This window comes from Megalops cyprinoides, chromosome 3, assembly GCF_013368585.1.
Source record: "Megalops cyprinoides isolate fMegCyp1 chromosome 3, fMegCyp1.pri, whole genome shotgun sequence".
Classification (NCBI taxonomy): Eukaryota; Metazoa; Chordata; class Actinopteri; order Elopiformes; family Megalopidae; genus Megalops; species Megalops cyprinoides.
In genome coordinates this window covers 49,265,916-49,293,853 of record NC_050585.1, presented here as the reverse complement: position 1 = coordinate 49,293,853, position 27,938 = coordinate 49,265,916, and the positions used below count along the sequence as shown (strand labels likewise).

Sequence of the window (27,938 nt, the reverse complement as noted above, 5' to 3'; positions counted from 1 at the left end):
ACAAACATTTACCTTTGTACCACGTAAACTCTTATGAACACGCAGAACACAAACAGAACTTCAAAGGGCCGCACAAGTGCCAGACCTGGACTGAACAGAAAAGTCATTGATCCTGCTGATGGCGTGATAACTTCCATCCAGGCGCTGTTTGTCATACAGTTTATACATACATAACGTCATAGATATGCTCTGTGAGGGAAATCAGGCCATACCTCATTGGTTTAGATTAAGAGGGGCGGGGTTTGGAGGCGCTGTCATCGGGCGACATCGCGTAGCGGGCGCCGTTCAGGGCGAGAGAGTCACTTACGTACGCTTCATACGTAAGCTGCATTTGTTTTGAAAATGGCCCTGCGACCAGGAACAGGTGGAACCGGCAGGTAGCTAGCAAGACCATTTCTCTAAATAAGCGATACGTTGACTATGACCACTTATAGAATATGAAATGGTTTGATTTATTTTCATCTGTTTTCCCCGAAGTCTGTTGGCTTCTGTAACGAGCCGAGCTCCTAGCGTCAGTTTGAACAAACACAGAGCAGATAGCCAGGTGGCTAGCTGTCTTAGCTAGGTAACTAGCTAACTTACAGTAGAGCGATTGCCTAACGATCGCTCACAGCATTACAGAATAACAAGAAAGTGAAATTAGTTAGTAACAATAGCTAGCTACCGATTATCTCGCAACTGATTTCAGATTTACCTTGATGTTTCGCAGGGACACAGCGTGCCTGAAATAGCTATTGCTATGTATGGCTAGTACACCTGCTAGACAACCAGTAATGTACGTTAAAATACCGTTGCTAATTCCAGCACCAAAGCATATGGTTAACTCTGTAGCCAGGACAGCTGCGCATAGCTACTGCAAATTTTTTATAGCAATCCAGTTTCAGTTTATTTTGCAAGCTATATGGGGAGGCAGCGTTAGCTAATTGTAAACTCCGGATTGGTGTAAGAAACATGTGGGTCATCTTTCGGGTGACAATCCAGCACTGATGCTGCCAATGTTAGGTAGCTAGCAACAAGCGATGCATCTGCAGCTAAATAGATGTCCGTGCTATCGAATTACGTAACTACCTAGCTAGCCTGCACTTTTGGGAAAAGGTAACCTTAAAGTCAACTACCTATTGGTAGCTGGCTAGCTATGTTTGCTACAAATGTATTAAGGCAGCGTAATAGTGAATGATGCTAGCTACTCACTGCTGTTTGTTAGCTATGAAGAGTGCGGTGTTAATTGCCGTAACATTAGTGTATATATATAAGTGACCTGAATGCCGGGAAGCGTCCTGTGGTTGTAACCACACACCGTTGCGCTGTGACAATGAAAATAAGGGTTTGATGATTATTTCATGAGTGGAGCGCAGTCCTTGCAGGTCTGTTTAATGATTGCGCACTGCAAGTTCCTACAGCTGATAAGGTTGACATTGGGGAGGGTTGAGGTCCACTTGTGTTGTTGCAATTTATTCTAACACTTTGCTAATATATTATTAGAGTAAAAAGGAAGTAGCCCATTTAATTTACCCTATGCTGATAAATGGGTTTAGATGAATGCTATTTTAGCAGCACAGTGCTTTTTGAAAGGGAAGGGGGGGTTTTGCTAATAGATGAAAAAGTAGCCATCTCAGTGGGGGAACATATATTTTCTTTTAATCCAATTCTATGCTGTACAACATGCCATAGAGTTATATATAACATAACATTTAGCAGATGCTTTTGTCCAGAGCGATGTACAAGATATGAGTACATTTTAATGATACATTTACATCTAGCAGACAGCTTAATAGTGTAATAATATAACAGCCTACTGCCAAGCTTTTTGAGGCCTGTCTTCTTGGATTGACATCTAACCAATGTGTTCATCTTCAGTGAATTAGGCTAGTGTCAGTTTTAAACTTCCTCTGCGTTTATTCTCTCCTTCACAGCTGGTTTGAAATCTGTTGCCAGAGACGTCAACAGATGCTTACAATGTGATTGTAATTATGGAGTAAATTGTGTATGTGTGTGTTTATGTGTGTAAGAAGAAAAATAGGTCTTGATACAACAAACCTGGTGACAGCTTTTCTATTTCACTTTTTTCTGGTGTCCAGAGTTAGTTCCAAATTTTGGCAATTTCATGGATATATTGCTAGTCCAAAAGTGCGGTCCTGTCTGTTGTTGTAACTGCCATGTTATTGTTTGTTCGATCTTGGAGAGAGGCAATGAGACATTGGCCCTGCAGTGCCCGTGAGTTCCATTTACTTTGGTATCATATCCCCTCAACATTGCCAGCATGTTAAATAATTAAAGAATCTCTAGATGGAGGAGGCTCATAAATGTTTCATGCAGAAGGCCTCTGTTTACCTGTTTACCCCATTTAGTAATTAGACTGAATCCCTACACTCAGCCCTCAGTGAAAAACCTAAAGGATGGTATTTCCCTATAGTAGTAGTGGCACTATATTAATTGAATTGGGTTTTACTCTGTGTCATAGTGAGATCTCTGCAGCGCCTGCATGTTCGGCCCTGCAGCGGTGTTTCTGTGAGCACACAGCTTTGTGGTGTGACATATGATACCGTTTTACACAGGGCCTTCAGCTGTGTTCTGTCAACAAACTTAAGACTAATCTACCCTTCAATCCCAGCTTTCACAGTCTCATCCAGAAGGTGCTTAATGAACCTAAATCTGGGAGTGGACAGATGCGTGAGAAATCTGCCCCATGTTGATTAGTGATGGGACTAGTGTATTTCTCTGACGTGGTTGTGGCAGAGGCAGAAGAGATGAGTCCAACTTCTGCACTGAAACAACAAAGACTCTGGTGAAAAAGAGAAACAGTGCAAGGAGTGTTATTAATGAAAGGAAAATGCTGACCCTTGATGTTTAGCAGCTTTTGTGTTCACAGTGCTGTGCAGAATTTCTGTCTCAGTACAGGAAACGGTATGCTTTCAGCTGAGGTCCTTCATGTCAGTTATACATGTTGTCGTGTGCAGACAGAAATGAATTCATCGGAATAACATAACCACTGGGTGCATGAACCTAGACCTGCGTTGCAGCAGTGCTAGTGTCTGGCAGAGTACTGAGAAAAAGACCTGGTCTTGTCATAACGGGGTGACTGCAATGATTTCCATGAAGGCATCCATTGCAGCTGGGCTTGGTGTGGTGGGAATGCTCATCATGCAACAGTTCACTGTGCAACAGTTAATGTGATTTGGCAGTGCTATGCTTGGCTGGTAAATGTCAGAAACATGTTGTGTGTTCATTTTCCTGCTCTCATTTTTACAGAGTCCCGCTTTAAAATGACCTAATCTCCTGTTATTCTGATATGCTGGATAGATACAAGAAAACAAAAGAGGGTCTGTGAAACGTTCTGTCAGCTGGTAGATGAATTCACACATTGTGCTGCGGAGTAGTGAATGAGGAAGAAGGTGGGGAAGAAGACTTGCGCATTGCCAACATATGTCTGCTGATTGTCTGTGAAAGTTATTGCTGCCTGACCTTTTGAATGTGAAGCGGTTTGATTTGTGCTGCAGGAGAGGGCTCCATCAGTAATGATTTGTGCTTCTCTCCTCTCTCGTAGCTTCATGTACCCTGTTGCGGGTGGCCTGGGGCCATCACAAGGTGAGTCCATTTTCCCAGGATTGAAGTATCCATCATGTCCATTATCCTGTTCTCTAATGCTCCCTTTATATCTCAACTTTGCTACATTCAATTTATTTGCTTTAGCATCCCAGAGCTGATACCAATGAGTGCTAAAGTTCTTGAGTGAAGAGCGGGCTGAGATGGCAAATGGTTCTTAGGTACTTTGAGGGAAATGAATAGATCATTGTACATGTATTATAGTATTGTAGAAAAGGGTAGGAGGCCTGTGATCCGCCCTACAACTAAGTGGAGAAGAGAGGTCCCCAGCCTAGCGGTGTTAAGGCTTTATTGCATGGTGGAGGGTGGACTCCAGCAGCAGTACTTTGTCAGAGTTGCATCTGAAAGTAAAAGAGAGGTGAAAAAGCAGATAAATGAGACTCATCTCGCTGTCTGACACAGGGCAGAGAATTATTTGCTGTGGCAGTCTCTTAAAATAACCTCTTGCATTGGGACTGAGGTTTAATGAATGGTTTAAGTGTATAATGTCCTTTTATTCTCCTGGTTTAGAGGGTACGATCAAAAAGGCTATTGATTGCAGCAGGGATTTGACCTGATAGTTTTTTCACTATGTGCTTCAACTATTTAAGGGTAATTGTAGTGTGCTGAATCATGGACTTAATGTAGTCGGTTGAACATAGAGCAGTTCATGTCAGGTTGCGTACAGGATGTTTTTATGGGCAATGCAAAATATTTTGTAGTAAGCCAGCTGTGAAAGTATGTGTGATGTATTTTGCTCTGTGCTGGAAGATGGAAGATGTGTATGATTTCTGCTGTGTGCTGTGTATGTAAGGTGTATGTGATTTCTCTTGTTCCCTGCTGTACTGTATATGAAAGGCGTGTATGACGTGTGCTGATCTGTGTTGTTTTGTGTGGAAGGTGTGTATGATCTATGCTGATCTGTGTTGTGTATGGAAGGTGTATGACGTGTGCTGATCTGTGTTGTGTATGGAAGGTGTATATGACGTGTGCTGATCTGTGTTGTATATGGAAGGTGTGTATGATGTATGCTGCTCTGTGTTGCATATGGAAGGTGTGTATGACGTGTGCTGCTGTGTGGAAGGTGTGTATGACGTGTGCTGCTGTGTATTGTATATGGAAGGTGTGTATGATGTATGCTGCTCTGTGTTGTATATGGAAGGTGTGTATGATGTATGCTGATCTGTGTTTTGTGTGGAGGGTGTGTATGACGTGTGCTGATCTGTGTTGTATATGGAAGGTGTGTATGATGTATGCTGCTCTGTGTTGTATATGGAAGGTGTGTATGACGTGCGCTGCTCTGTGTTGTATATGGAAGGTGTGTATGACGTGTGCTGCTCTGTGTTGTATATGGAAGGCGTGTATGACGTGCGCTGCTCTGTGTTGTTTTGTGTTTTGTAGGCATGCCCATGCAGCCACAGCAGCAGCAGCAGCAGGGCTTCCCCATGGTGCCCGTCATGCAGCCCAACATGCAAGGCATGGTGGGAATGAACTTCGGTGCCCAGATGCCCCCGGGTGCCATGCCGATGCAGGTCTGTGCCTCGCGTTGCAGTGCCAGTGTCCTGGCGTCTCTGTGGCGGTGTTGTGAGACACTGTTACCCTGATGGGTGGCAGGGCTCAGACACGGGGGAGGAAGTGCTTGGCTACAACCATAATGGCGGCAGTGTAGGGTTGGTGGACCAACCCTCAGCTTTTCCTGACCTCAGTCCTGGCCCATTTTTAGTTGGTACTTCCTTTAACCAGACAGAAGCTTTCGGCATCCGTACCTCAATCTGAATGATTTGTTAGGTCCTTAAATGAGGAAACGTGTGTGGTTTTGACATCCGTGAGTTCAGCCTTCAGTGGGGACATCAGAAAAATGTAGATCCTGTGGGCCTGAGTAACTGTCACACTTTGAGTGTCTCAGTGATACTTTGGCAGTTCCATAATTGTAGCTGGAGGGATGACAGGGAGGGGTGTCAGGCAGGGGGGGATTAAGGGTGTTCAGGTCCACTCTTGGATTGGTGGCAGAATGTCCCGTGTACATGTCCAGTGTACATCCATGTGTTTGAGATCTCTGCCTGACTCATATCGAGCACATATGGGGGACTTCTCATATGTGTGGAGGGGTGTTCGCTGAGCTAATGTGCACAACCCTTTCAGCAGTCAGCACTGACAGTTACAGCAGCCTTTTGGAGTTTGAAGTGCGTTGCCTTTGTGCTTCTGACGGCATTTTCACATTGTTTCTTGTGCTAACCTGAAGCTACCCGTCTGTAATGCTGCCTGTCCTTCTGTCTGTCTCTGCAGGGAGGGATGGCCATGGGGATGCCGATGATGGGACAGCCCCAGTTCATGGGCTTGCGACCCCCAGGGCCCCATTACACCGCTGACATGCAGAAGCAGATGGCCGAGGACCATCAGTAAGATCCGTGTGTTTGCACAGATGCGGTGCTGCTGGGCTGGCTTGCTTGGCCTTGTCTCGAGCCTGGCTTAGCTGAGCTGCCATGTGCAGGAGGCATAGATACAGAATTAATTGAAAAATTTCAGTTTTAATGCTGCAAAATTGATGATATTCTAAAATGTCATTGTGAGTGAATGTACAAAGAAGGCCTTACTACTAGAAATGGATAGGGAAGAGCATTGATTGCTGGAACATTAAAAATACTGATTGGTTGTGGGTGACTGGTATGTTGATTAGGTCACTTTCAAGTTTAATTGCCACCTGTAACAGTATCAATTTCTCAAGCCCTAACTGCTTGAAATGGGCAAAAGTTACTTCGGTCCACCGTGTGTCATTTGCAAAAAGGTACCTTGCACCAAAGCAATAAAAACAAAGGAACTGTATTAAGAGCAGACAGAGGAAATTACAGCCTGTGTGAATGAGGCCTCGGAGTAAGTAGTACAAGGACTCAAGATGACCCCGGCGGTAGCTGCCCGGCACTCCGTAACCGCGGCAGATTGTGTCGTAAGCGGAGGAGAGCGTTTGGCTTCGTTCCTTGCCTCTGATAGGCTGGCTGTGTTTGACTGGCAGGAAGCGCCTGGAGCTGCAGCAGCGTGCGCTGGAGGAGGAGAGGAAGAGGAGGCAGTTCGAGGAGCAGAAGCACAAGCTGCGCATGCTGAGCAACATCAAGCCCAAGGTCAGAGGTCACGCCACACCCACTTCCATTGCTCTCTCACGCCTCCGGTTGGCTGATCCGTCACTCAGTCCCGCTGTGTGTGTGTTTGTGTGTGTGTGTGTGTGTGTGTGTGTGTGCGTGTGTTTGTGTGCGTGTGTGTGTGTGCGTTTGGGTGTGTGTGTTTGGTTGTGTGTGTGTTTGGGTGTGTGTGTTTTGGGGTGTGTGTGTGTGTGTATGTGTGTGTGTGTGTGTGTGTGTGTTTGGGTGTGTGTGTCTGTGCGTGTGTGTGCGTGTGTGTGCGTGTGTGCGTGTGTGTGCGTGTGTGTGCGTGTATGTGTCTGTGCGTGTCTGTGCGTGTCTGTGCGTGTCTGTGCGTGTCTGTGCGTGTGTGTGCGTGTGTTTGTGTGTGTTTGTGTGTGTTTGTGTGTGTTTGTGTGTGTGTGTGTTTGTGTGCGTGTGTGTGTGTGCGTTTGGGTGTGTGTGTTTGTGTGTGTGTGTGTTTGTGTGCGTGTGTGTGTGTGCGTTTGGGTGTGTGTGTGTTTGGGTGTGTGTGTGTTTGGGTGTGTGTGTGTGTGTGTGTGTGTGTGTGTGTGTGTGTGTGTGTGTGTGTGTGTGTGTGCGTGTGTGTGCGTGTGTGTGTGCGTGTGTGTGTGTTGATGCGCAGACGGGGGAGAAGAGCCGGGACGATGCGCTGGAGGCCATCAGAGGAAACCTCGACGGCTTCACCAGAGAGGCCAAGATGCACCCCACACCAGCCTCGCTCCCCAAGAACCCCGGTACGCTCCTCCAAACAGGACAATTACAACACTCTTCTTAGCGTCGAACATAGTCGTGCCATCTGTTTTTCCCTGACGTTAATCAGTGCTGGTGTCGACACGGCCTCAAAAAGGTGTCACCGTGAGAAGAACAAAGACAGGGGCTCATTCAGCAGATTTCACAACTCGGTGTTAACAAGAACACTCAGGATCACCACTGACGTGGAGAATTATTGCAGAGAACAGAGCTTTTTCGCTCAGTACTGTTTGTGTTTCACATATCCCTGTAACTCTTTATTTCTTCTTTATTTCTTATTTCTCATAAGGCTAAATAACCCATCACCAAAGGATACCAGAGAGTGCAGTGCCCATAGTGAATGTTCTAGAACAAATGCTTGTTGCTCTCTGCTTATTCTAATGACCTGAATCTAGAGACTGATCAATTTCCATTTTCATGTGTTTTTTTTGCTGTTACCATTGTTAACAGGCCCTAATTGCTATTTATTTTCTGAGACGTTTTTGTACTTTTCGTGTACATGCCACCTTGCTTTAGATCTTATGGTAAATGTTTTCCCTGTAGAACATTTGCTTTTGCACACTTCGGAAATTACTTCACTTGTTTGGAAACAAATAAGAAAAGCATACAAATGAATGATCTCCGTACTGGTATAACATAAGTACATTCATGTACAAGTATCACAGAAACCTGCATGGTTTTGTGCGGCTGTATGGCCTATGGCACATGTAAGTGCAGTCAGTGACGCAGTGCCCTGTCATTTCTGAAGTGTGCAAGTGGGGTACCGCTTCCATTTCAACTCCGTGCTCCACAGTGTCTTGTGTCCATTTCCTCAGCATGTATTGTGTGCGGTGAATCTGTGTGTTATTCCATCATTATCTCTCCATTTTTACAGACACATCGTCATCCCACTCTTCTGTCACCTCTCACTCCTTCCCCCCCACCGCTCCCCCCGAGGACGACGATGACTTTAGTGACTTTATTCAGGGCCCCGCCGCGCCCCCTGCCTCCTCCACCCCCTCCTCTGTCCCGCCTGTCCTGTCCTCGTCACCCTCCCTCCGAGCGAGTGCAGGTCCCCAGCCCGTAGGGGGCGCCGCAGGGCAGCGACACCGCTTAGCCCCCCTCCCCCAGACACTCTATCACCCTGTGCCCTTCACACCAGCCTCCCAACCCTCTACTGTCAGCTCCAGCTCTCAGTCTGCGGTCAAAGGTAATTAGTTTAACGTTATTCAATCTTCCTCATTTGCCACCACAAGTAAATTCATCTGATTCTGATTCTGCAGATTCCAGTAAACACGCCAAAGGTAGACCAAAAAAGGCTAATACTGACGGGGTGGCCGAGCAGAGCAAAGTGGATTTTGGGAAAGTGCATCAACATTGGATTTAGAAGCTGCTGTTTTCCAACCAGATAATTTGAAACGAAAATTAGCGGGCTGTCCAAAGTAACTGCAGCACATTTCCATTAATTGTGGGTCTTTGAAATGGCTGAAAGGAAGTTTAACCCTCATACTCAAAGAGGATCGCCCAGTGTGTGGTCTGTGGTCCATACCTTTGACTCATCCCGTAATGCCTTGCAGGGTTGGGGCCTTATTAGGAAGAGGGGAGATAAACTGATAGATATGCCAAGTTTGTTATGGAAACCCTACCCAATGCCTGCTTTGTAGCAACCAACACCCTGTAGCAACTGCAGCAAAAGACAATGCGTGTTTTACAGGGGCTGATGCTGATCTGTCTTAAGCCTAATGTTTTCTATCATTTTCCACAGTGACACCAAACAAACCTCTTGTTTAATTCCTTGTTTAGTTCAGGTTTAGAAGTCGGTTTTCGGGTCATGGGGCCAAAGAGCAGGGCCACAGAGGCTCCTGGTTGGTTTTCAGTTTCCCATCTTTAATTTGGCTCTGTGTGCGTGAGTTTTAATGAAACTTCACAAAAGTGTTCTTTTTGTTGCCAGGAAATTGATGTTGTTGATTCTCAGGTTTAAAGATCAGACAAAGGTCTCAGGCGCTCCTCAGTTTCATTTCAGGTTGTGATTCTGTGCTTTTCACACCTATAGAATATTCCCTGCCTCACAGGGCAGGGTGGTCCTGCTTTGAAATGTTTTTTGGGGGGTTTGTTGCTCTCCAGCGACTTAATGTGCACATTTCAATTGCCGTAAAACCTTCTGGCAAGGCTGTAAAAACAGCACGCCTTTGTTTTTTCCTCTTACCTGTGCCAACCTTAGAGGTGAAATTACTGATATGGTTTTGCTGGAAGCGACGGCGAAATATATTTAAGAGGCTGACAGCCTTATTGGATAAGAGGGAATCACCGTCACTGATCGGAGTCAGATGGACTTCCTTAATTATGTTATATAAGCTGCTGTTGTGTCAGGTGTAATAGGTCTCTTGGCTTATGGCTCTGCTTTCTCTGTTCTTACTGTTGCCTGCATTTTGCACACAGCCCCTCCGTTTCCCTTCAGGGGTCAGGAGCACAGACCCAAAAAGCTGCTGCCTGCTCCCTGCCCAGCGTCGCACTGTGAGAAAGAACGACCCCGCCTCTGCACCGCGCCTCAGTCTAACGTGGACTTAATTGGATTCTCGTGTCCCTCCATAACAAGGAGGGAGCGGAAGCCGTCTTTCGTATCTCGCTGCGCCTCGACTGCTTGTCCTCTCTCTCTCTCTCTCTCTCTCTCTCCCTCTCTCTCTCTCTCTCTCTCTCTCTCTCTCTCTCTCTCTCTCCTGTTGCGCCGAGGAAGAGGAAGAGTGAGACATATGAACCTGGGGATCTTTTGCACGGTAATGCAATCACAACAGTGACAGGCTATCGGCTGATCGGGTCTGCTGGGAATGCTCGAAAACCACACGGGCCGCTCCGGTTGTGCGTTGACGGGCAGATGTGTAGGTCAGAGTTTAATTGTACCTCAAGGCCCCGTGTGACGATCAGCAGCACCCCGGTTGAGTGCCGCCGCCGCCCCTTGTCAGCAGGTGCAGACAGGCGTCACGTCTGAGAGCGTCCCGGCGTTCCTCTCCCTGGCGGTAAAGCCTTTAAACGGAGCATTCGCGGTGAAAGGTGACCTCCCCTGCTGTTTCCCGCGGTCTCTCACTCTCTCTCTCTGCGCTGTGCTGCTATCTGCAGGTGTTGGAGTCTTCCCTCAGCAAGAGCACATCCAGCCCATTGCGCCCGCGTGGCTGTACAACGACAGCCTCGTTCCAGGTAAATGCCGTGCGAGACCCTGCAGTTGTACGCAAGGCGAATTACCTCACCTGAATTACCTCCAGTATAACTCCGGCTGGATAAACGCAATAATATAAATCACAAAAAATAGTGAAAATTAAAAGCGGTAAGCATTTTAATTTCAGCTTGAATATGCATGGTTGTGAAGTGTGTAATTTTCGGAAATGGTAATAACAGCCTTTATACACACTTGTGCCCATTTATGACTTCCATAACTCTAGCGGTAAGTGTGATGGATCAGCTCTCCCTTCCATCCATTACAAGAAAATACGAGCAATAATAGAAACGTCTCTCTCTTTTGGATCTCAGCGCTACATTTATTGCAGTGAGAAAAGCAGTGAAATGTCTCACGGTCCTGCTTGTTCCGCCTTGTGCAGAGCTGTATAAGAAGGTGCTGGAGTACAGCATGACTCCTGCAGGCATTGACACAGCCAAGCTCTACCCCATCCTGATGTCATCTGGCCTGCCCAGAGAGGCACTGGGACAGATCTGGGCCTCGGCCAATCGGACGACGCCTGGCAAGCTGACGAAGGAGGAGCTGTACACCGTGCTGGCCATGATTGGTGTGACGCAGGTGATTGGGTGTTTCGGTGCTGGCTTTGGCAGTGTCATCGGCAGTAGAGTTGGAAATCTCTGAAGTAGAAGAGAAAGGAGAACCAATGTGTTTGTTTTTAATACGGCAGTGTAGCATAGTGGTAAGGAGCAGGACTCATAACCGAAAGGTTGCCGGTTCCAGTCTGTTGGACCTTTGGGCAAAGTACTTAACCCAGAATTGCCTCAATAAATATCCAACTGTATAAATGGATAATGTGTTAAAAACTGCAACCTATGTAAAGTTCCAAGTTATAAAGAACATCTTTTAAAAGCCAGTAATTTAATGTAATGAATCTGTGACATGTGGATGGTTCCTGCTAGTCACTAGTTATCATTTGGTGCTTTGGACAGTAACACGCATGCATTCCTGCAGGATATGCTGAAAGATTAGCTCCTAGCCCGGCTGATGTTAAATAAGTTGCAAGGACGTGAGACAGGAGCGACTGAATAGCGATTCCTTTGAAACGAAATCGAGAGCTCCCTGGGGCAGATACAGTGCTGCAGCTTCAATGAATTTTCGGCAACGTCCCCAACTGTGGATAGGGGGGCGTGGGCGGGCCTCATTTCTCCGTCCAGCAGGGTGGCGGGGGGGGGGGTGGAGGACCCCTGGGAGAGCGGGAGACTGTCAGTGCTCCTTCTGCAAGCAGCCGCCTGGATGCGCGGGATAATAAAACTCTGTTTGGAATGCAAATGCTCAGTCTCTGGGGGCCGCTCAGGGAGCAGCAGCCTTCTGTAAGGTAGCAGACAGCTCCCGGTGACGGCTGCTAAAATGGAACTTGACTTTAATGAATAATTTAAGCAGATGTCTCTTCCTGGTGCTCGGTAGAAGGAGCGAGGTTGGAGAAAACAGGAGGCACACGTGCCCAGATAGGTTTTTTTAATTATCACCCTCATGAGATAATTGAAGTATCGAAGCAGAAATGAAGTGAGATTGTGCTTTCACCAGCTTCCCAAACACCAAAGATTTGAGAAAACGTTTGTATATACTAGTAATTACTTACAGCTCATGGGATTCAGTGTCAGAAGTGATGGGTGTTGATATGCTTCTGTATGTACTTATAAGGTTGAAGTAAAACTATAGGAGGTAACTGCATGAGGACACTTTTTCTCACAATCTAATCAGTATGCGATACTCAAGCGCTGTATAAGTGAAGCAACTGTCTGTCACATTTCAACACAGCATGCAAATTGCTACTGTCTTGCATACTTTTTGTATGATGTCCCATTTTATGATAGGTGACCATTACATCATGTTTCATCATGAAATCTCTGAAGTAGAAGAGGAAGGAGAACCAGTTTGTATGTTTTAAATACGGCAGTGTAGCATAGTGGTAAGGAGCAGGACTCATAACCGAAAGGTTGCCGGTTCCAGTCTGTTGGACCCTTGGGCAAGGTACTTAACCCAGAATTGCCTCAGTAAATATCCAACTGTATAAATGGATAACATTGTAAAAAACTGTGACTGATATAAGTTGCTCTGGATAAGAGCATCTGCTAAATGCCAGTAATATAATGTAATGTAACAGGTTACTTGTGCTTTCTCTCTCCATTGCAGAGTGGTCTCCCGGCGAGCCTGGAGGTGCTGAGCCAGTTCCCCTCCCCCCCAGTGCCCAACCTGCCTGCCGTTGCCATGGTTCTCCCCCAGCACCAACCGGCCATCCTGCCCCAGGCCCCCATCCCCATGGCAGTGCCTGCAGCGCCCGCTGTGCCCGCTGCCATGCCGGCCCCAGGCCCGGGCATGCCCCTGCCCGCCGTGGCCCTCAGCGCTCCCACACAGCCCCCCGCCGGCTTCGTCACCAGCTTCCCGCTCGCTCAGGCAACACCACAGCCTGTGAGTTTTCGCGCCTTTCGTTCCGCGGCGTTGGGCACATTTAGGACAGCCGCCCTCTTAATCTTATTGGGTTTTTTTTTTTTAATTTTTGATGTCTTTATTGATATGTTGATGTGCTAACAGGTACCTCAGGAGACCAAGCTCGAGGATGACGATTTCCAGGATTTCCAGGAGGCCCCCAAAGCCGGGGCCAGGGGGGACTCCTTCTCTGACTTCCAGGGGGAGAAAGGGGGTGGATTCACCTGTCCCGCCCTCTCCCAACCCCAGAGCAGGTACAGAATGGAGAGCGCGCGATAGAGAGAGAGAGCAAGCAGACAGATAGACAGAGAATGGTGAACAAAGCCTTGGGGCAGTTTTCAGGTGGAATTGAAAATAGGGACATCTGCATTTGCTATAGTATACACTGTGCCTCCTTTGCAGTATCCACTTTGCAGTGTTGGCACGGGCTATGGTTTTTGAACCATTAAAAACAAGGTATGGCTTCCTAATAGGCTGTTAGCCTATAATTGCCCCCCCTCACTTTAACAATTAAGCTTTGTCTCTTCTGTTAATGAGCTCTGCTCAGTGGGCAGAAGATAAGCTTGCACTGCGTCGTATTGCTTTTCAGACCTGCCCAGCAAGGCCTCCTCCTTCCTGGGAAATGGACATGGATGGTTATTATTTAAATGAAAGCCAGCGAGAACAGATAAAGAAAAGGAGCTCATTTCACAGTCAAAATCACAATTCCTTTCTAGCGGGAAAATAAAGAGGGCTTTGTTGCAGTGCCACGTTTTCAGCTCGGCGCTTAGTCTCAAATAATTGTCTAATTAAAAGGAGCAGGAAAAAATAAAAACACTCTATTTCAGAGCACAGAAAGAATTAATTGCCGAATGTTCTCTCTGTGCAGGGAATAGTTTGCAAGTTGCAAGCTCTGCAGGTCCGGTGAGAAATCCTTTCACTGCACAAAAGGCGTTTGAAAGCCATCTCTTGTCTGGCGGGGTTTAATATTACAAGGCTTTCAGCAGAGTCAGGCTAACCTCTCGAGCCCCTCCCCTCCGCACCATTGTCATAGGAATTGCTGAACATTGAAAGGACTGAAATGGATGACCATTTGAAGCGTCTTCGGCTGCCCCGCTGCCCGTGCTGTGGCCGTGCTGGGATTGTGAATGCCGTGTCCCCTCTGTCTCCCCAGTGCTCCTCCGTTGCTGCTGCCGGTGTCTGGGTCTTCTCAGTCATCCTCCACTGACAAATACGCCGTGTTCAAGCAGCTGGCTGCGGAGCAGGTCTCCTCTTCCCCCACCGTTCCAGGTACCGTCCCCCCCCCCCCCCCCCCCCCAACGCACCCCTCTCTGCCCTGTTCTACTGTGTCTAAAACAAACTCATCTTAAAGAACAGTTTTTCACCAATCCCCACCTCTGCAAACAGAGGAACATCAGCCATTGCAGTCTGCGATAATATTAGTCATGATTCCCCTGTTGGTTTTGGTTGGAATAAAATCTGAATTCATTGTTCTTACCTTACAAAAAAATGTACCCTCCGTTTCAGTGTGGTGTAGTTCTTGTTGCGATGGTCAGGATTTCTGTTTGACTGGAAGCGGAGCTGCTGTCTGTGTGTGTTGTACGTGAGCATGTACCCAGACCTTTGAAGCGTCTCCTCTTGTATTCCTCCTGTGATGCAGATTCTGGAGATAAATACAGTGTTTTCAGACAGCTGGAACAACCCGCTGATCAGAAGTCAGTAGGTAAGCAAAATCTCTCCCCAGCCGTCTCCAACAGTGCAAAACGCTACGCACACGTTTCAATAAAGGCTTCTCTCCCGGCCCCCGAGAATCTCGCAAAGCCGGTAAAGCTCCGTGCATGCTGAGCGCAATATCCGACAGACGGAAGAGGGCTTTCAGACGGACTCCGTCTTTAAGCATAAGACTGCGGGGAAGGGAAAATGACACTGTGGAGCAGGCGCTGGTCAGATCTTCAGATGGAGGAAAAGGCTCTGAATTAGCTCGTTTGAGTTTATGATATATTCATTATTTACAGTGTATCAAATGATTACAGTACATGTCACAACCTGGTGTCATGGTTTTTTTTGTTTGTAATGCACACATATGGTGCTAATGGAGGCATCTCTCCCTTCCCCTGTTTCACTAGAACAGTATCCAGCAGGGGCAGCTTTCTCATCTCCAGTAAGTCATGTGTGCAGTGGCCTCTCTGAGTTTTCTGCTTTTGTTTCTTGGGGATGCGGGCCCATTTTCAAAGGATTATTTTTTCCAGGAATCTGAAGCTTTGATGATTGCGGACATTTCAGATTCCCTGGCCGTGGCTCTGACATTTACCGCTGTAATTCTTTTACTCTAGCATCCCACTTTTCAAGCGTCATGTTCCACAAAGACAGACTTTGGTTAGGTAATGGCAGAGTAGGAACAAGTGGACACAATTTTTCAGAGTTTCAATGATTTGGCTGAATGTAGAGAGCTGTACTTTATGCCATACAGTTCAATAATGTTACCTCTCAATTGGAGACTGGCAGCTCTATGCATTCTTTGAAATTCTGGAGTATTTTGTTCTTAATATAAACTTATTCTGTGTGTGAGCTCTGTTGTGTGCCCTTGTGATGTGTGTGTGTGTGTGTGTCTCTGTATGTAGTGTGTGTGCTTGTAATGTGTTGCGTGTGCAGTGTGGTGTCATATATGTGTGTGCTCTGCTGTGATTTGTGTAATGTGGTTTGTGTGTATACCAGGCTGTGGTGCGTGTGTGTGTGTGTGTGTTTGTGTGTGTATGTGTGTGAGCCAGGCTGTGATGTGTGTGTGTGTGTGTTTGTGTGTGTATGTGTGTGAGCCAGGCTGTGATGTGTGTGTGTGTGTGTGTTTGTGTGTGTATGTGTGTGAGCCAGGCTGTGATGTGTGTGTGTGTGTGTGTGTGTGTGCGCGCGCGCGGTGTTGGGTATGTGTGTGAGCCAGGCTGTGATGTGTGTGTGTGTGTGTGTGTGTGTGTGTGTGTGTGAGCCAAGCTGTGATGTGTGTGTGTGTGTGTGTGTGTGTGTGTGTGTGTGTGTGCGCGGTGTTGTGTATGTGTGTGAGCCCAGCTGTGAGGAAACCTCAAGACAGTTTGCACTTCCCTCATATTGGCAGAGTTCACAAAGCGTGCCCACAAGGCCTGAGTGGCAGATTCAGCCGAGCGGTTTTCTGAGTTGGATTGCGATATGGGTGAAACCGTAGCGGAGGACGGCTGCCGATCTTCTCCGTCCTCTGTGCCTGACGGCATCATTCAGGCGATTTCCTTTGTTTTGCCAGGGGAAGGATCTGAGGACCTCGCATCCAGCGGCGCTGACGACGGCTTCACAAACTTTAAAACAGCCGACAGCGTTTCTCCACTAGACCCTCCCAGTCAGGCTAAGATCTTTCAGCCCGCTTTCCCTCCTCCTTCTCCTCACTGTCTCTCTCAGCCTCTACAGACGCAGCTCATGTCCCCTCTCTCTCAGCCCAAAGCGCCTTCTCTCAACGCCACAGACTTAGATCTCTTTTCCTCTCTGGCTCCTCCCGCCCCACCCGCCGAGGCCACGCCCCCCGTTTTTCCCTCTGCTCCGCCCACCCTTGCGGGCCCCTCGGGAGGAGTAAAGCCCCAGGCTGCGGGGGTGGAGAGCTTTGGGGACTTCGCACTCTTCAGCTCCTCGTCCTCCTCTGCTCCCGGCTATACCGTGGCAGAGGGGGGTGGGGTGGCCCAGGATGATTTTGCAGACTTCGCAGCCTTTGGGAGGTCTGGAGGAGGAGGAGGAGGGGAGGGCGAGGCCCGGCCCGGTGAGAGCGGCATGGCCGGCCTGGCGGGGACCCCGCCCAGACAGCGAGTCTCGGACAAGTACGACGTCTTCAAGCAGCTCTCCCTGGAGGCGTCCAGAGAGAGCGGCGCGGGCTCCCTCACCTCCCTGCGGAGCGACGGCGACGACCTCGCCGACTTCCAGTCCGTCCGGTTCTGCTCGGGTCTGGGCGCCTCCGACAGGAGCCTGGCAGCCAGGGCCAAGGAGGACTCCGTGTCCGTCAAGTCCCTGGACCTCCCGTCCATTGGGGGCAGCAGCGCGGGCAAGGAGGACTCTGAGGACGCGCTGTCCATGCAGCTGGACATGAAGCTGTCGGAGGTGGGCGGGGACCTGAAGCACGTACTGTCGGACAGCGCCCTGGACCTGCCCGGTTTCTCCTCCCGCCAGCCCCCAGCTGCAGGTGAGGAACGAGTGAGCATGCTTCTGTGAGGCTCACTACATTACATTGTTGTCATTTAGCACACACTCTTATGCAGAGCAGCCAACTACACTATATGGACAAAAGTATTTGGCCACACCTGTTTTTCAGGGTTTGGGCTGGGCCCCTTATCTCCAGTGAAGGGCAATCTTAATGCTTCTGCATACCAAGACATTTTGGACAATGCTATGCTTCCAACTTTGTGGCAACAGTTTGGGGAAGGCCCTTTTCTATTCCAACATGACTGTGCCCCAGTGCACAAAGCAAGGACTATAAAGACATGGTTTGATGAGCTGGGTGTGGAAGAACTTGACTGGCCCGCACAGAGCCCTGACCTCAACCCCATCGAGCACCTTTGGGATGAACTGGAACGGAGATTGCAAGCCAGGCCTTCTCGTCCAACATCAGTGCCTGACCTCATAAATGCTCTACAGAATGAATGGGCACAAATTCCCACAGAAACACTCCAAAATCTTGTGGAAAGCCTTCCAAGAAGAGTGGAAGCTGTTATATCTGCAAAAGGGGGACCAACTCCATATTAAAATATATGCATTTGAATACAATGTCATTACAGTCCCTGTTGGTGTAATGGTCAGGCGTCCAAATGCTTTTGTCCATATAGTGTATGTCACAGTCTTTATATGTTATCCATTTATACAGCCGGATATTTTTTGAGGCAGTTGTGAGTTAATTTCCTCGCCTAAGGGTACAACAGCCCCAGCGGGGAATCGAACCGGCAACCTTTTGGTTACAAGCCCAGCACCTTACTACTATGCTACACTGCCTCCCCAGCCAATGAGTGCACAGAAACAGCCTTCTAAGATCAAATTCTTTATAAGTGTTACACTGCTGTCCTTTTTTGCCATCCTAATTATTTATGTCTCAGTGAATATATAGTGTATTTTATTCATTGGCCTTGTTCTGTAAGTGAGTTTGTGTATGCTTTTTGCTTGAAGTGAATGGCAGCCGTTATGGACAGGCAGTGCTGACGCATACACCAGTGTGTTCTCCTGATATTTGGAAAAGCTTAGTGCCAGTGTAAGCTTGCTGGCATTAGAGTCTCTGGACATTAAACTTTCTAAAGCGCATTACGTCCCCTCTGTTCTGCCTCCTGGGTTATGAGAATTGTACTCATGTATTTATTGAGTAGTGCAAGAAGGAGGCAGGTAGATTCAGATTATAAATTATGATTATTGTGCTTACATGTCTATTCTTGTTGAGTATTCACATGCATTACATAAGTATGCATTCACATAATTACCTATACATTCTGTCTACACTACAGCTGCATTTCATATAAAAAATGTATCAGCTGGGAAAGATGCCATCAATGTCCTGTTGTGTTTGCATGGCTGCCCATTAAGAACATTTTACACTATACATTTTGAGTGCGAGTAAGGCTGTCAGACATTGAATTTGCCACTTCAGATTCTTTTCCCCTGGCTGTACTGTGGTGATCTGATTGGGCACTTTGAGTGGCACTCCAGCAGGGCTGCAATTTTCCCCATTTTCCAAATTGTGTAGTGGGTATGAAATAGCCTTTTCCTGCAGCATACTTTCAGTTCTTTAATCCACTTGAATTTTTGCATTCATTACTCCCAGCATGCCTAGGTCTATCATGATAACCTGAGCATATCCAGTGTGGGGCTGTCAGAGTCATTATCGTTTTCACCAGAAGGTCGTCCTGGTGTGTGTCATTTTTTTTTTTTTTTGCAGAGGCGGACGACTTGAAGTTTGACCCTTTCGGGACCTCTGCTGGGGGCAGCTTGGGCAGTTACGATTGGTCGGACAAGGAGGAGTCCTCAGCCAATCAGGGCGCGAAGTTGCAGGTCGGGCTGTCAGGCCTGGATGGGGGTATGCACACGTCCTCTACCGCCGCGCTTGACAAGGAGGGGTCTTTCGGGACCTCGGAATCAGAGAGCATCATACACACCACCCCGTCCAAAATGGCCACTTTCCCTGTGAAAGACAGCTCCTCCGGGAACGCCACCTTTGAGGCATTCGCTGACTTTGTGTCTTTTAAAGAGGGAGTGGCTGGTGAGGGTGACGATGACTTTGGGGACTTCGCCGTCACTGTGTCAGAGAAATCGGGTTGCCCTCTGGCCGCGGCTGACACGGGGCTCGATGGCACCCAGAACGAGGTCGCTGATGAGTTCGGGACCTTCCAGGGAGACAAGCCCAAATTTGGCAAATTTGACTTCCTCAAGGCGAGTTCCCAGGCCAAGGTGAGGTCCAGCGAGGAGATGATCCAGAGTGAATTGGCAACCTTCGACCTCTCTGTGCAAGGTGAGCTCACAGCTCTCTCCTTCTTAAAAATGCACTAGCAACCACAGTTCTGATACATTGTTTCACGTGGAGCTTAAAATATATCCATTGTACAACAAATATTAGCATAGTGAAATATACTTCTGTGTCCTGTAAGCCTGAGCTGTGTCAGTGTAATGCCACTAGCTACCCGAAGAAGTGCAACATCATGGTACCAAGTTAAGGTCCTCAGTGAAAGCGAGTTGCTGCACCATTGTTGGACAGTAGATGGCAGCACATGGAGCTCAGTGTCCGCAGTCATGCCTATAGGAGATGGATTAACAAAGCCCTATAGATCCATCAGAGGAAATTAATTGCATCCGCCTCGGCCACTGAAGTGTTCTTTATTTTTACTGCTGTTATGGTGTTAACAGCACGGATGCATAATTTATTACAACCTCCACAAAGCGGTAAGAAGCTCATTTGCCAGATATTGATTTCTCTTTCTGCTTGTTGAATCTAATTTGTTTGAACCGGAGCGTTTCTGCTGATTTCGTTGTATGTCTCTGATTGGCCCCGTGGGACGGAAAAGCACTGTTGTGGCGCTGGTCTCCCTCCGGGGGCGGGGTTAACTGCCGGGTGTGTCTCTCCCATTGGTCAGATTCGCAGAAGAGGAGCCAGGGGGATAAGGAGGTGGGGCGCTCCACCCCGTCGCCCGCCCCGGAGCAGCCCTTCCGCGACCGCTCCAACACGGCGAGCGAGAAGCCGGCCCTGCCCGTCATCCGCGACAAGTACAAGGACCTGACCGGAGAGGTGGAGGTACGGCCTGACCCCGCGTTTCCTCTGTCCGGTCGGGTCACACTGCACGCTCTGCCCGTTCAGCTCCCACTGTGTGTAATTTACAGGCCTCTCTCCAGAGCCCACCTCACAGTGGTTGTTCTGCTTTTGTTTCAGGAAAGCGAGCGCTACGCATACGAATGGCAGAGGTGTCTCGAAAGCGCCCTGCAGGTAAGGGAACCTTCCCCCTCTCTCCTTCCTCTCCTCAGACTTTCGCCATGTATGTCCAGGGAGGCTGGGACTCTGGTTACTGTCCTGCTTTCCTTCACAGGTCATCAGCAAGGCCAACAACACCCTTAACAGCATTAGCAGCTCTGCCATCTGCACAGAGGTGATCCAGTCCGCCCAGGGCATGGAGTACCTCCTGGGTAAGACTGCTGTGTGTCTGCCCAGTTAATACATGCTTAGGCATAGAACTGAGTCAATACTGAAGTCACTACACACTGGGACATAACACTGAGTCAGTACTCAGTCCTTATGTACTGAGACACAGAATCAAGTCAATACTCGCTCCTTACGTACTGGGACAAAGATACTCAGTCACTACACATTGAGAAGTAGAACTGAGTCAAGACTCGGTCACTACACACTGGTACGTAGAACTGAGTCACTACTCAGCCCTTACACACTGGGGCATAATGATAGCCGTGCTGCCTCTCAGACATGTACGTACATCTGGGAGTATGTGCGACCTCATAAAGTGACGTGACACTTGGGAGAGTGTGTTCCTGGAGTGTTTCCAAAGCCATTTTAGTGATCAGTGAGTGGTACGTTGGACCACTCTAGGACAGGAGAACATGTGCTGAGCTTTTGCAGGCCTATCCTTCTCTCCTGCATGTGTGATACCACAGTCTCTGCTCAGCCTGGCTGCCTATGTGTATGTGTAGAATAACTAAATTGTATGGTGCCTTTACTTATGATTATCTTAGTGCCCTGTTCCTGTCTGACATTTTGTCAGTGTGTTTGACACAGGTATGGGCTATCCACCTGTGCAGGTGGGTGAAATTAAGTACAGAACCAGTCAAAGGTTTGGACACAAAGGATTAAGATAATGCATTCAAAGACATTTTGATCTAAAGGCTTATGTCTCTATATGCTTGAAATTTACTTCTTAGGCGTCAGCTTCACTATTTATATTTGTCTATGTATGAATTTATTTCCAAAAAACTTCTAAGAAAAAATTTACTTTGAAGAATCTAAAATATTAAGTTTTGATTTATTTAACACTTTTTTGGTCACTGTATAATTCCATTTGTGTTTATTTCATAGTTTTAATGTCTTTACTGTCATTCTAAATGACAGTATGTGTAAAACAGTATGTGAAAAATAGTAAAAATAAAGAATAACAATTGTGCCCAAACTTGACTGACTGGTACTGTAGGTAATGATACAGTTAGACGACTAAGCCGTCTCAGGCTCACCCCCTCTCTCCCCCTGTTCCTCCCCCCAGGTGTGGTGGAGGTGTACCGTGTGACCAAGCGCGTGGAGCTGGGTATCAAGGCCACGGCGGTGTGCTCCGAGAAGCTGCAGGAGCTCCTAAAGGACGTCAGCCGGGTGTGGAACAACCTCATGGGCTTCATGTCCCTGGCCAAGCTGACGGTTAGTGCCCCGTCGGGGGGGGAGTTTTCAAGGGAGAGGGAGAGGGAGAGGGGCGGGGCGGCCTTGTGGATCCTCATGCTTCGGACACAGCAGGGCAAAGAACCTCTGCTTGAGTTTTTAAGAGCAGGTGGTGCGGCACCACGAGTCAGGCTAGCACACAGTGACAGATGTGATGATATAAGGCAGGATTTACGAGACCAGTGACAAATATTGTGTCAGTAACACCGTGCTGTTGGGAATGTTGCTGACAGAATCCGAGATGGGTAAGGAGAGAAACCTTTTCTGAAGGTGTAGTCTGTGTGCTTAAATAACCTTTATATTTGTCTATGTGTTCCCTATTGAACCCATATATTTAACGCCACCTCCACAGAAGCCTGCGAAGGTTGCAGGAGAGTCACATTAGAACCTTTTTTTAATGAGAGACTCCAGTTTTGCATGTAATATCTCTGTGTTTGAGTCCACGCATCAGGTCTCACAGAGATACAGACGTTGTGGAATGAAAGTGAAAGAGATGCTCCCTCTGCTGTGATTCTGACTGTGTTAGTGTGGAGCCCATGACAGTATGAAGAATGTGGCCTGCAGTGGAGTGTGGGCCACCGGTGCCTGTCGGATGATCATTCACGGGTGTGTGTGTGTGTGTGTGTGTGTGTGTGTGTGTGTGTGTGTGTGTGTGTGTCCTGGCAGCCTGATGAGAGCTCCCTGGATTTCTCCTCCTGCATCCTGAGGCCTGGCATCAAGAACGCCAAGGAGCTGGCCTGCGGAGTGTGTCTGCTGAACGTGGACTCACGCAGCAAGGTGAGGGGGCGTTTGTGTGTGTGTTTGTGTGTGCGTGCGTGTGTGCGTGTGCGCGTGTGCGTCCGTCTCTGTATAGGCTGTTTGCGTGAAAGCATGCTCACATTCATACAGTCTTGCAAACACATGGACACGCTCTTGTGCACTTTGGAAATAGTGAAAGAGAATGATCAATGAGAATATCATGATCCCAGGAGGTAAATGATGATCAAAGTCCACGTTTCTGTCTTTAAATGGTGAACTTGTCATCTAATTGTAGTGGGATCTATTTTAGTATGACATAACAAAACGTGCTTAAAGGTGTTTGTTTGAAAAGCAGGCACTGTCAACTGGCTTCAAAAATAAACCAAGAAAAAATGTTCTACACTGGTAATGGGACCCTTGGGAGAATACTAGGTTTGCCAAACACAGAGGTGCCAAAATGACCTGGATGCCCTTTTTTTCAGCTTCTAAATAACACATGGACACAAATAGGAGCTCAGAGCTTCCCCTGTTTCGCTTCTCTCAAAAACTCACCCCATTTCAACGCTCTCGTAGCGCCGTGTTTCAGCCCTCCTTAGAGAGACTCTCTTGGTACAGCACTCTGTTAGAGAGACCTGTCCTGTTTCAGCGCTGTGTTAGAGACCTGTTCTGTTTCAGCGCTCTGTTAGAGAGACCCGTCCTGTTTCAGCGCTCTGTTAGAGAGACCTGCCCTGTTTCAGCGCTCTGTTAGAGAGACCTGCCCTGTTTCAGCGCTCTGTTAGAGAGACCTGCCCTCTTTCTGCACTGTCTATGAGAGAGTTGCCTTGTTTCTGCCTTTTTCAAGAGCGACACCCCTCTCTCAGCTCTGTCTCAGGAGAGACTCCCCTGTTTCAGCTCCATTGGGCTGCATACACTTTCACCATGATTCAAGAGCAGGAGAACTACACTGAGTCTGCTTAGATAGATTCAGAGCTACCCGTAACAAGCACTCTGACAGTAATGAGGGGCCAGTTCTCGTCAGGGACTGTGTCCACTTATCACCAGCTGTTCAGATATTTAAAGAATAAAGACACTTGTCTCACCGACATTGCAGAAACAGGACTTTGCACAGCATGAGTGCACTTTGTGTGACTAAAATTCTCTGCTTCATTTGGAGAGGAGAGGGGCATCTCTGGTTACAGCATGTCTGGTTATGTAGGTATGCATCTCCTGCCTTATGGGTAGAAACACAGGTTATGGTAGACCTAATGAAAGCAACTCTCTCAAAGCCACACACTGGTGATGTTCTGTATAGCACCACCTTTTTTGCCCTTTTTTGCCATTACAATGCCGAGCTGTGAGGGGACCCTAGCCAACCAACCCCCTTCACCCCTGGCGTAACGAAGCCAATTTGTTCTGCTGATGTGGACCCCCGGTCATTGTTGGCAAATGACACGGCCTATTTCGAACCCAGGCCATGGGACGCAGTTTGCCTTTGGAGCAAGAATCTTCACTGTCAGAGCCACTTAGGAACCCAGGAAGCCAATGGATTTTAATGTTGGCGTCCCACACACTAGTGTAGAAAGTGTGGGATTAGTTCATGTCTGAATGATGTCATATGAGGCAACTCCATGAAAGACCGGAGTTGTATGTGGGGTTGTGAGGCCGTGTCGGTGACCATGCCAACGCTCTCCTCTTTTTTGTGATTGGCTCTTTGGGTGGGTCGGGGGATAAAGAATGGCAGCATGTCTGTGGTTCAGGATTACTTCGACTTTGGGCTTTTGATTCTTTGGGCTGTGTGGAAAGCGGTTTCTCTGCAGTGCCGACCCAGAGCGAACAGTGGTGGTCGTGACTGTCTTGATCTTCAGACACAGGGTGCTTACAGGAAAATTTTGGCATTTCATGTGCTGCGTCCAGGCATTGGCCAAAGACCGTTGTTAGATTAAGTATGACACAGTTTGTTTGGTCTCTGAAGCTTATCCTGTGGAGTTTAAGGTCACAACTCAGATTTAAACTGCGGAGTTGATTTCACTCTGACTTTGGAATTAGGGCCCTTGTTTGGTCCAAACTGTCATTACTTTCAATGTTTAAATGTCACCTCTCTGCAAAAACTAATCCGAGGGTGTTTTCTCGGCTGGTCTGTCAGTCAGCCTTGTAAGGGACATGACTCGGTTTCACTACATTTCATTTTCAAAGTCATATTGAATTTTTCCTACGCATTTGAGACTACTTTCTGGATCCGATAATGTTTTGTATATTGATAAGCGTTTACGGTAAGATAAAATATCGATCATGTTTTCGGAGGACAACTCAAGGTGTAATGTGGCGTAATGCACCATTGCTGTTAAATGCCTTACTGACTTAAGTTTAAGTTGGTAAGTTGGCAAGTTAAGCCTAGTCTTTATATGTAGGTTACAGACTATTACACTGCTATCAACCTGTAGCAGCCATCACTCAACCAGACATCTCTCCAGCACTTTGTAATTAGCCACTTTCTCTACAGGCGCTTCAGTGTCCATAGAAACAGAGGCGTTTGATGTGGGTAAATTGCACGCCGTCACATGCAGACGGGGGAGAGAATGAGGGTGATGAGAATGGATGTGAGATTAAGAGGACGCTGCCTTTTATTCTCGTGCCTCTGAATGTCGAGCCTCGCCGCATTATTATTATTGCATGTGCAGGTTTTGGGCGTAGCGGCGGGGGGCAGAGAGAAGCCCCTGGGTGCAGGGTGCGCAGGTGAAACCTGAGAGGAAAGTTCCGCCCTGTTTATGGGCTCACTGCCTGCACCGCTCGCATCCCAGCCTCCTGTTCTACCGGCTCTGCCGTCTCTGCTCCCGCCTCCTCCCTCCTCCCTGCCTCCTTTATAGACCCAGCCAGGCGTGTGTGTGTGTGTGTGTGTGAGAAGGTTCTCCTTCGCAGTGGTCTTCTTTGTGTGCATGTCTGTTTTTTTTGTGTGTGTCTGTGCGTGTGTGTGTCTGTCTGTCTGTCTGTGCGTGTGTGTGTGTGTGTGTGTCTGTCTGTCTGTCTGCGTGGGCACGTGTGTGTGTGTGTGGGTGTGTGCGTGTGCGTGTGGGTGTGGGTGTGGGTGTGGGTGTGTGTGTCTGTGCGTGTGCGTGTGTGTGGGTGTGTGTGAAGGTCCTCCTTCACATTTCTCCTGTTTGTCTATGTACAAGTCTGTGTGTGTGTGTGTGTACGTCTTTTTGTGAGGGAGAGTGTGTGTGTCTTTGTGTGGGAGTACATGACTCCTCAGTCATGACTCACTCTTCTTCCTTCAGTCTTTATTCCCCTCCTTAGCAGAGGACACACGCGCACTCACACACACACACACACACACTCATTGGCATCTCCTTGCTAGCGCACGGTAAATATGTAGGTGGGTAAGATGAATGCACTTCATGCCCCTTCCCCGCACCCTGTTCCCCGTTTCATCTCCCGCACGTCCATAGATAACCCGCTGGGTGGCTCTGCTCTCTTTTCAGTAGCTACCACAAAGTGTGTCAAGGAGCGATGGTATGCATGAATAGATTCATGAAGACGCATAAGGAAAATCAATACCATGCGGAGGTCAGTAGCATAAGCAGAGTGCGGCAAGCCAGATGGATGAATGATGCGGCTTCTCCAAGTCAGTCGATTCATGAATGTGCACTGCGTTGCCTGCATTCTCTATCAGTCGTTCCTGTTCCAGCGCTGATTTATTTCTGATTTGTTCATTTTTCGCTTCGCCCGGTGCCCCCCTCCCGCTTGCCCCCGCTGAAAGGCTTTCAACTCGGAGACGGACAATTTCAAGCTGCTGTACGGGGGCCACCAGTACCACGCCAGCTGTGCCAATTTCTGGATTAACTGCGTGGAGCCCAAGCCACCGGGTCTTGTTCTGCCGGACCTGCTCTGAGGCCCCCACCGCCGCTGCTATGGCAACCTGCACCGGGTAATCAACTCTTGTCGAATCAAAGGCATTCCGGCCTGAAGCTGCGTATCGAGCTCCACCTTGCCTGAGAGCGGATGCGGGGACCTTGGCGATTCACCCAAAACCTCTAATGAAATTGCATTTGTTTATTTATCCATTTGTTCCTTTTTTCTCACCCCCCCCCCTTTACCCTACTCTCTGGAGTTGATGCTACACAGCAGTGGAAAGCTCCCATTGAGTCTGAAAGCAAGGTCAGGCCTCTGTGAAGGAAGCTGCTCTCGTATTACACTGTAATGTAATATTGCTGTTGTGTAAGTGGTTGTCATTGTTTTTTTTTTTCTGCTTCTTCTTCTTCTTTGTCATCTTTTTGTGTCCCTCGAAAATTCTGCAAAAAAGCCCAGGTTTTAGGTTAGCCTTTCAGGACGTGTGTATTTTATTGTCACTTCCTGGCGGAGGTATTCAATGAAATGTTATGCAGGTAATGCTGCACGATTAGAAATGATGAGAATAGTGTGTGTGTGTGTGTGTGTGTGTGTGTGTGTGTGTGTGTGTGTGTGTGTGTACGGGGTGGAGGTGGGCAAGATGGGCCCTCAATGAGAGCTGAGCTAAACTCTGATGTTGCCTCACTTCTCATCAACAGCACATTCCTTCTTTTGCCCAAAATCTTCAACTATAAACCAGTCAGTATGTGCAGTAAATCTCTGCAATCTCTCCTTCTACATCTGTAAGAAATGGCTGGAAAATTTAAGTCTGAGAATTTTAAAATGGATACAGTATATAACTCTGGATGCACTTTTTAAAACTGCTTTGGTGGTGGGAGGAAGCAGAGAAGGGGGGATAATGTGTTAAACTTGATCTTTAAATCTAACGCTGCCTCATTTTCTACTTGTTTTAAGTATTTTTTTTCAGGGTTCTGATATCTTTTTCTGCCGGGATTGTGGCTCTTTGATGGCTGGGTCTTCAAACGTTTTAATTGATTTTTAAATACCGTTATTAAACCTTCAAAGTGTCAGTGCTGTGTTGAAAGGCAGTCTGAGAATATTGCGACCCATACTGATTCTGAATGTCTTTTATATTGTTTGGTGGAGATTGTACTGTGACGATGAGTGTTTATGTTGTATGTAAATACTTTGTGAGTGTGACTGGGATTTGGGCCTTGTCTTTTGTTAGCTGAGGTGCGGGGATTGCAGTTCTGTCTTGCTGTGCCAGTGTGTATCCAGTCTGACGGAGATGTTTTTTGCGGACCTGACTAATGCTACTGATTGCACTGTTGAGTCTAGATTATATTTATACTAGCATTGTAATTACAATTATTAACAACAGTGAGATGGA

The 27,938-nt window shown here is 47.7% G+C and overlaps 1 protein-coding gene across 2 annotated transcripts; it reads left to right on the top strand.

Annotated features, from left to right (window-relative positions):
• Positions 1–311: 311 nt before the first annotated feature.
• LOC118774693 (synergin gamma-like) lies at positions 312–27,938 on the top strand. Of its 2 annotated transcripts, XM_036524125.1 has the most exons (21): positions 312–377; positions 3,545–3,585; positions 4,984–5,114; positions 5,869–5,981; positions 6,593–6,698; positions 7,342–7,453; positions 8,344–8,658; positions 10,563–10,640; positions 11,039–11,235; positions 12,811–13,086; positions 13,210–13,358; positions 14,258–14,373; positions 14,744–14,806; positions 16,352–17,272; positions 19,007–19,576; positions 20,196–20,353; positions 20,489–20,542; positions 20,643–20,739; positions 21,822–21,970; positions 22,655–22,765; positions 26,460–27,938. In XM_036524125.1, the coding sequence occupies exons 1-21, from the start codon at positions 343–345 to the stop codon at positions 26,589–26,591; spliced, it is 3,924 nt and encodes a 1,307-aa protein (XP_036380018.1). In that variant the 5' UTR covers positions 312–342; the 3' UTR covers positions 26,592–27,938. The 2 variants fall into 2 exon arrangements, with proteins under 2 accessions (XP_036380018.1, XP_036380019.1); XM_036524126.1 differs by lacking the exon at positions 8,344–8,658.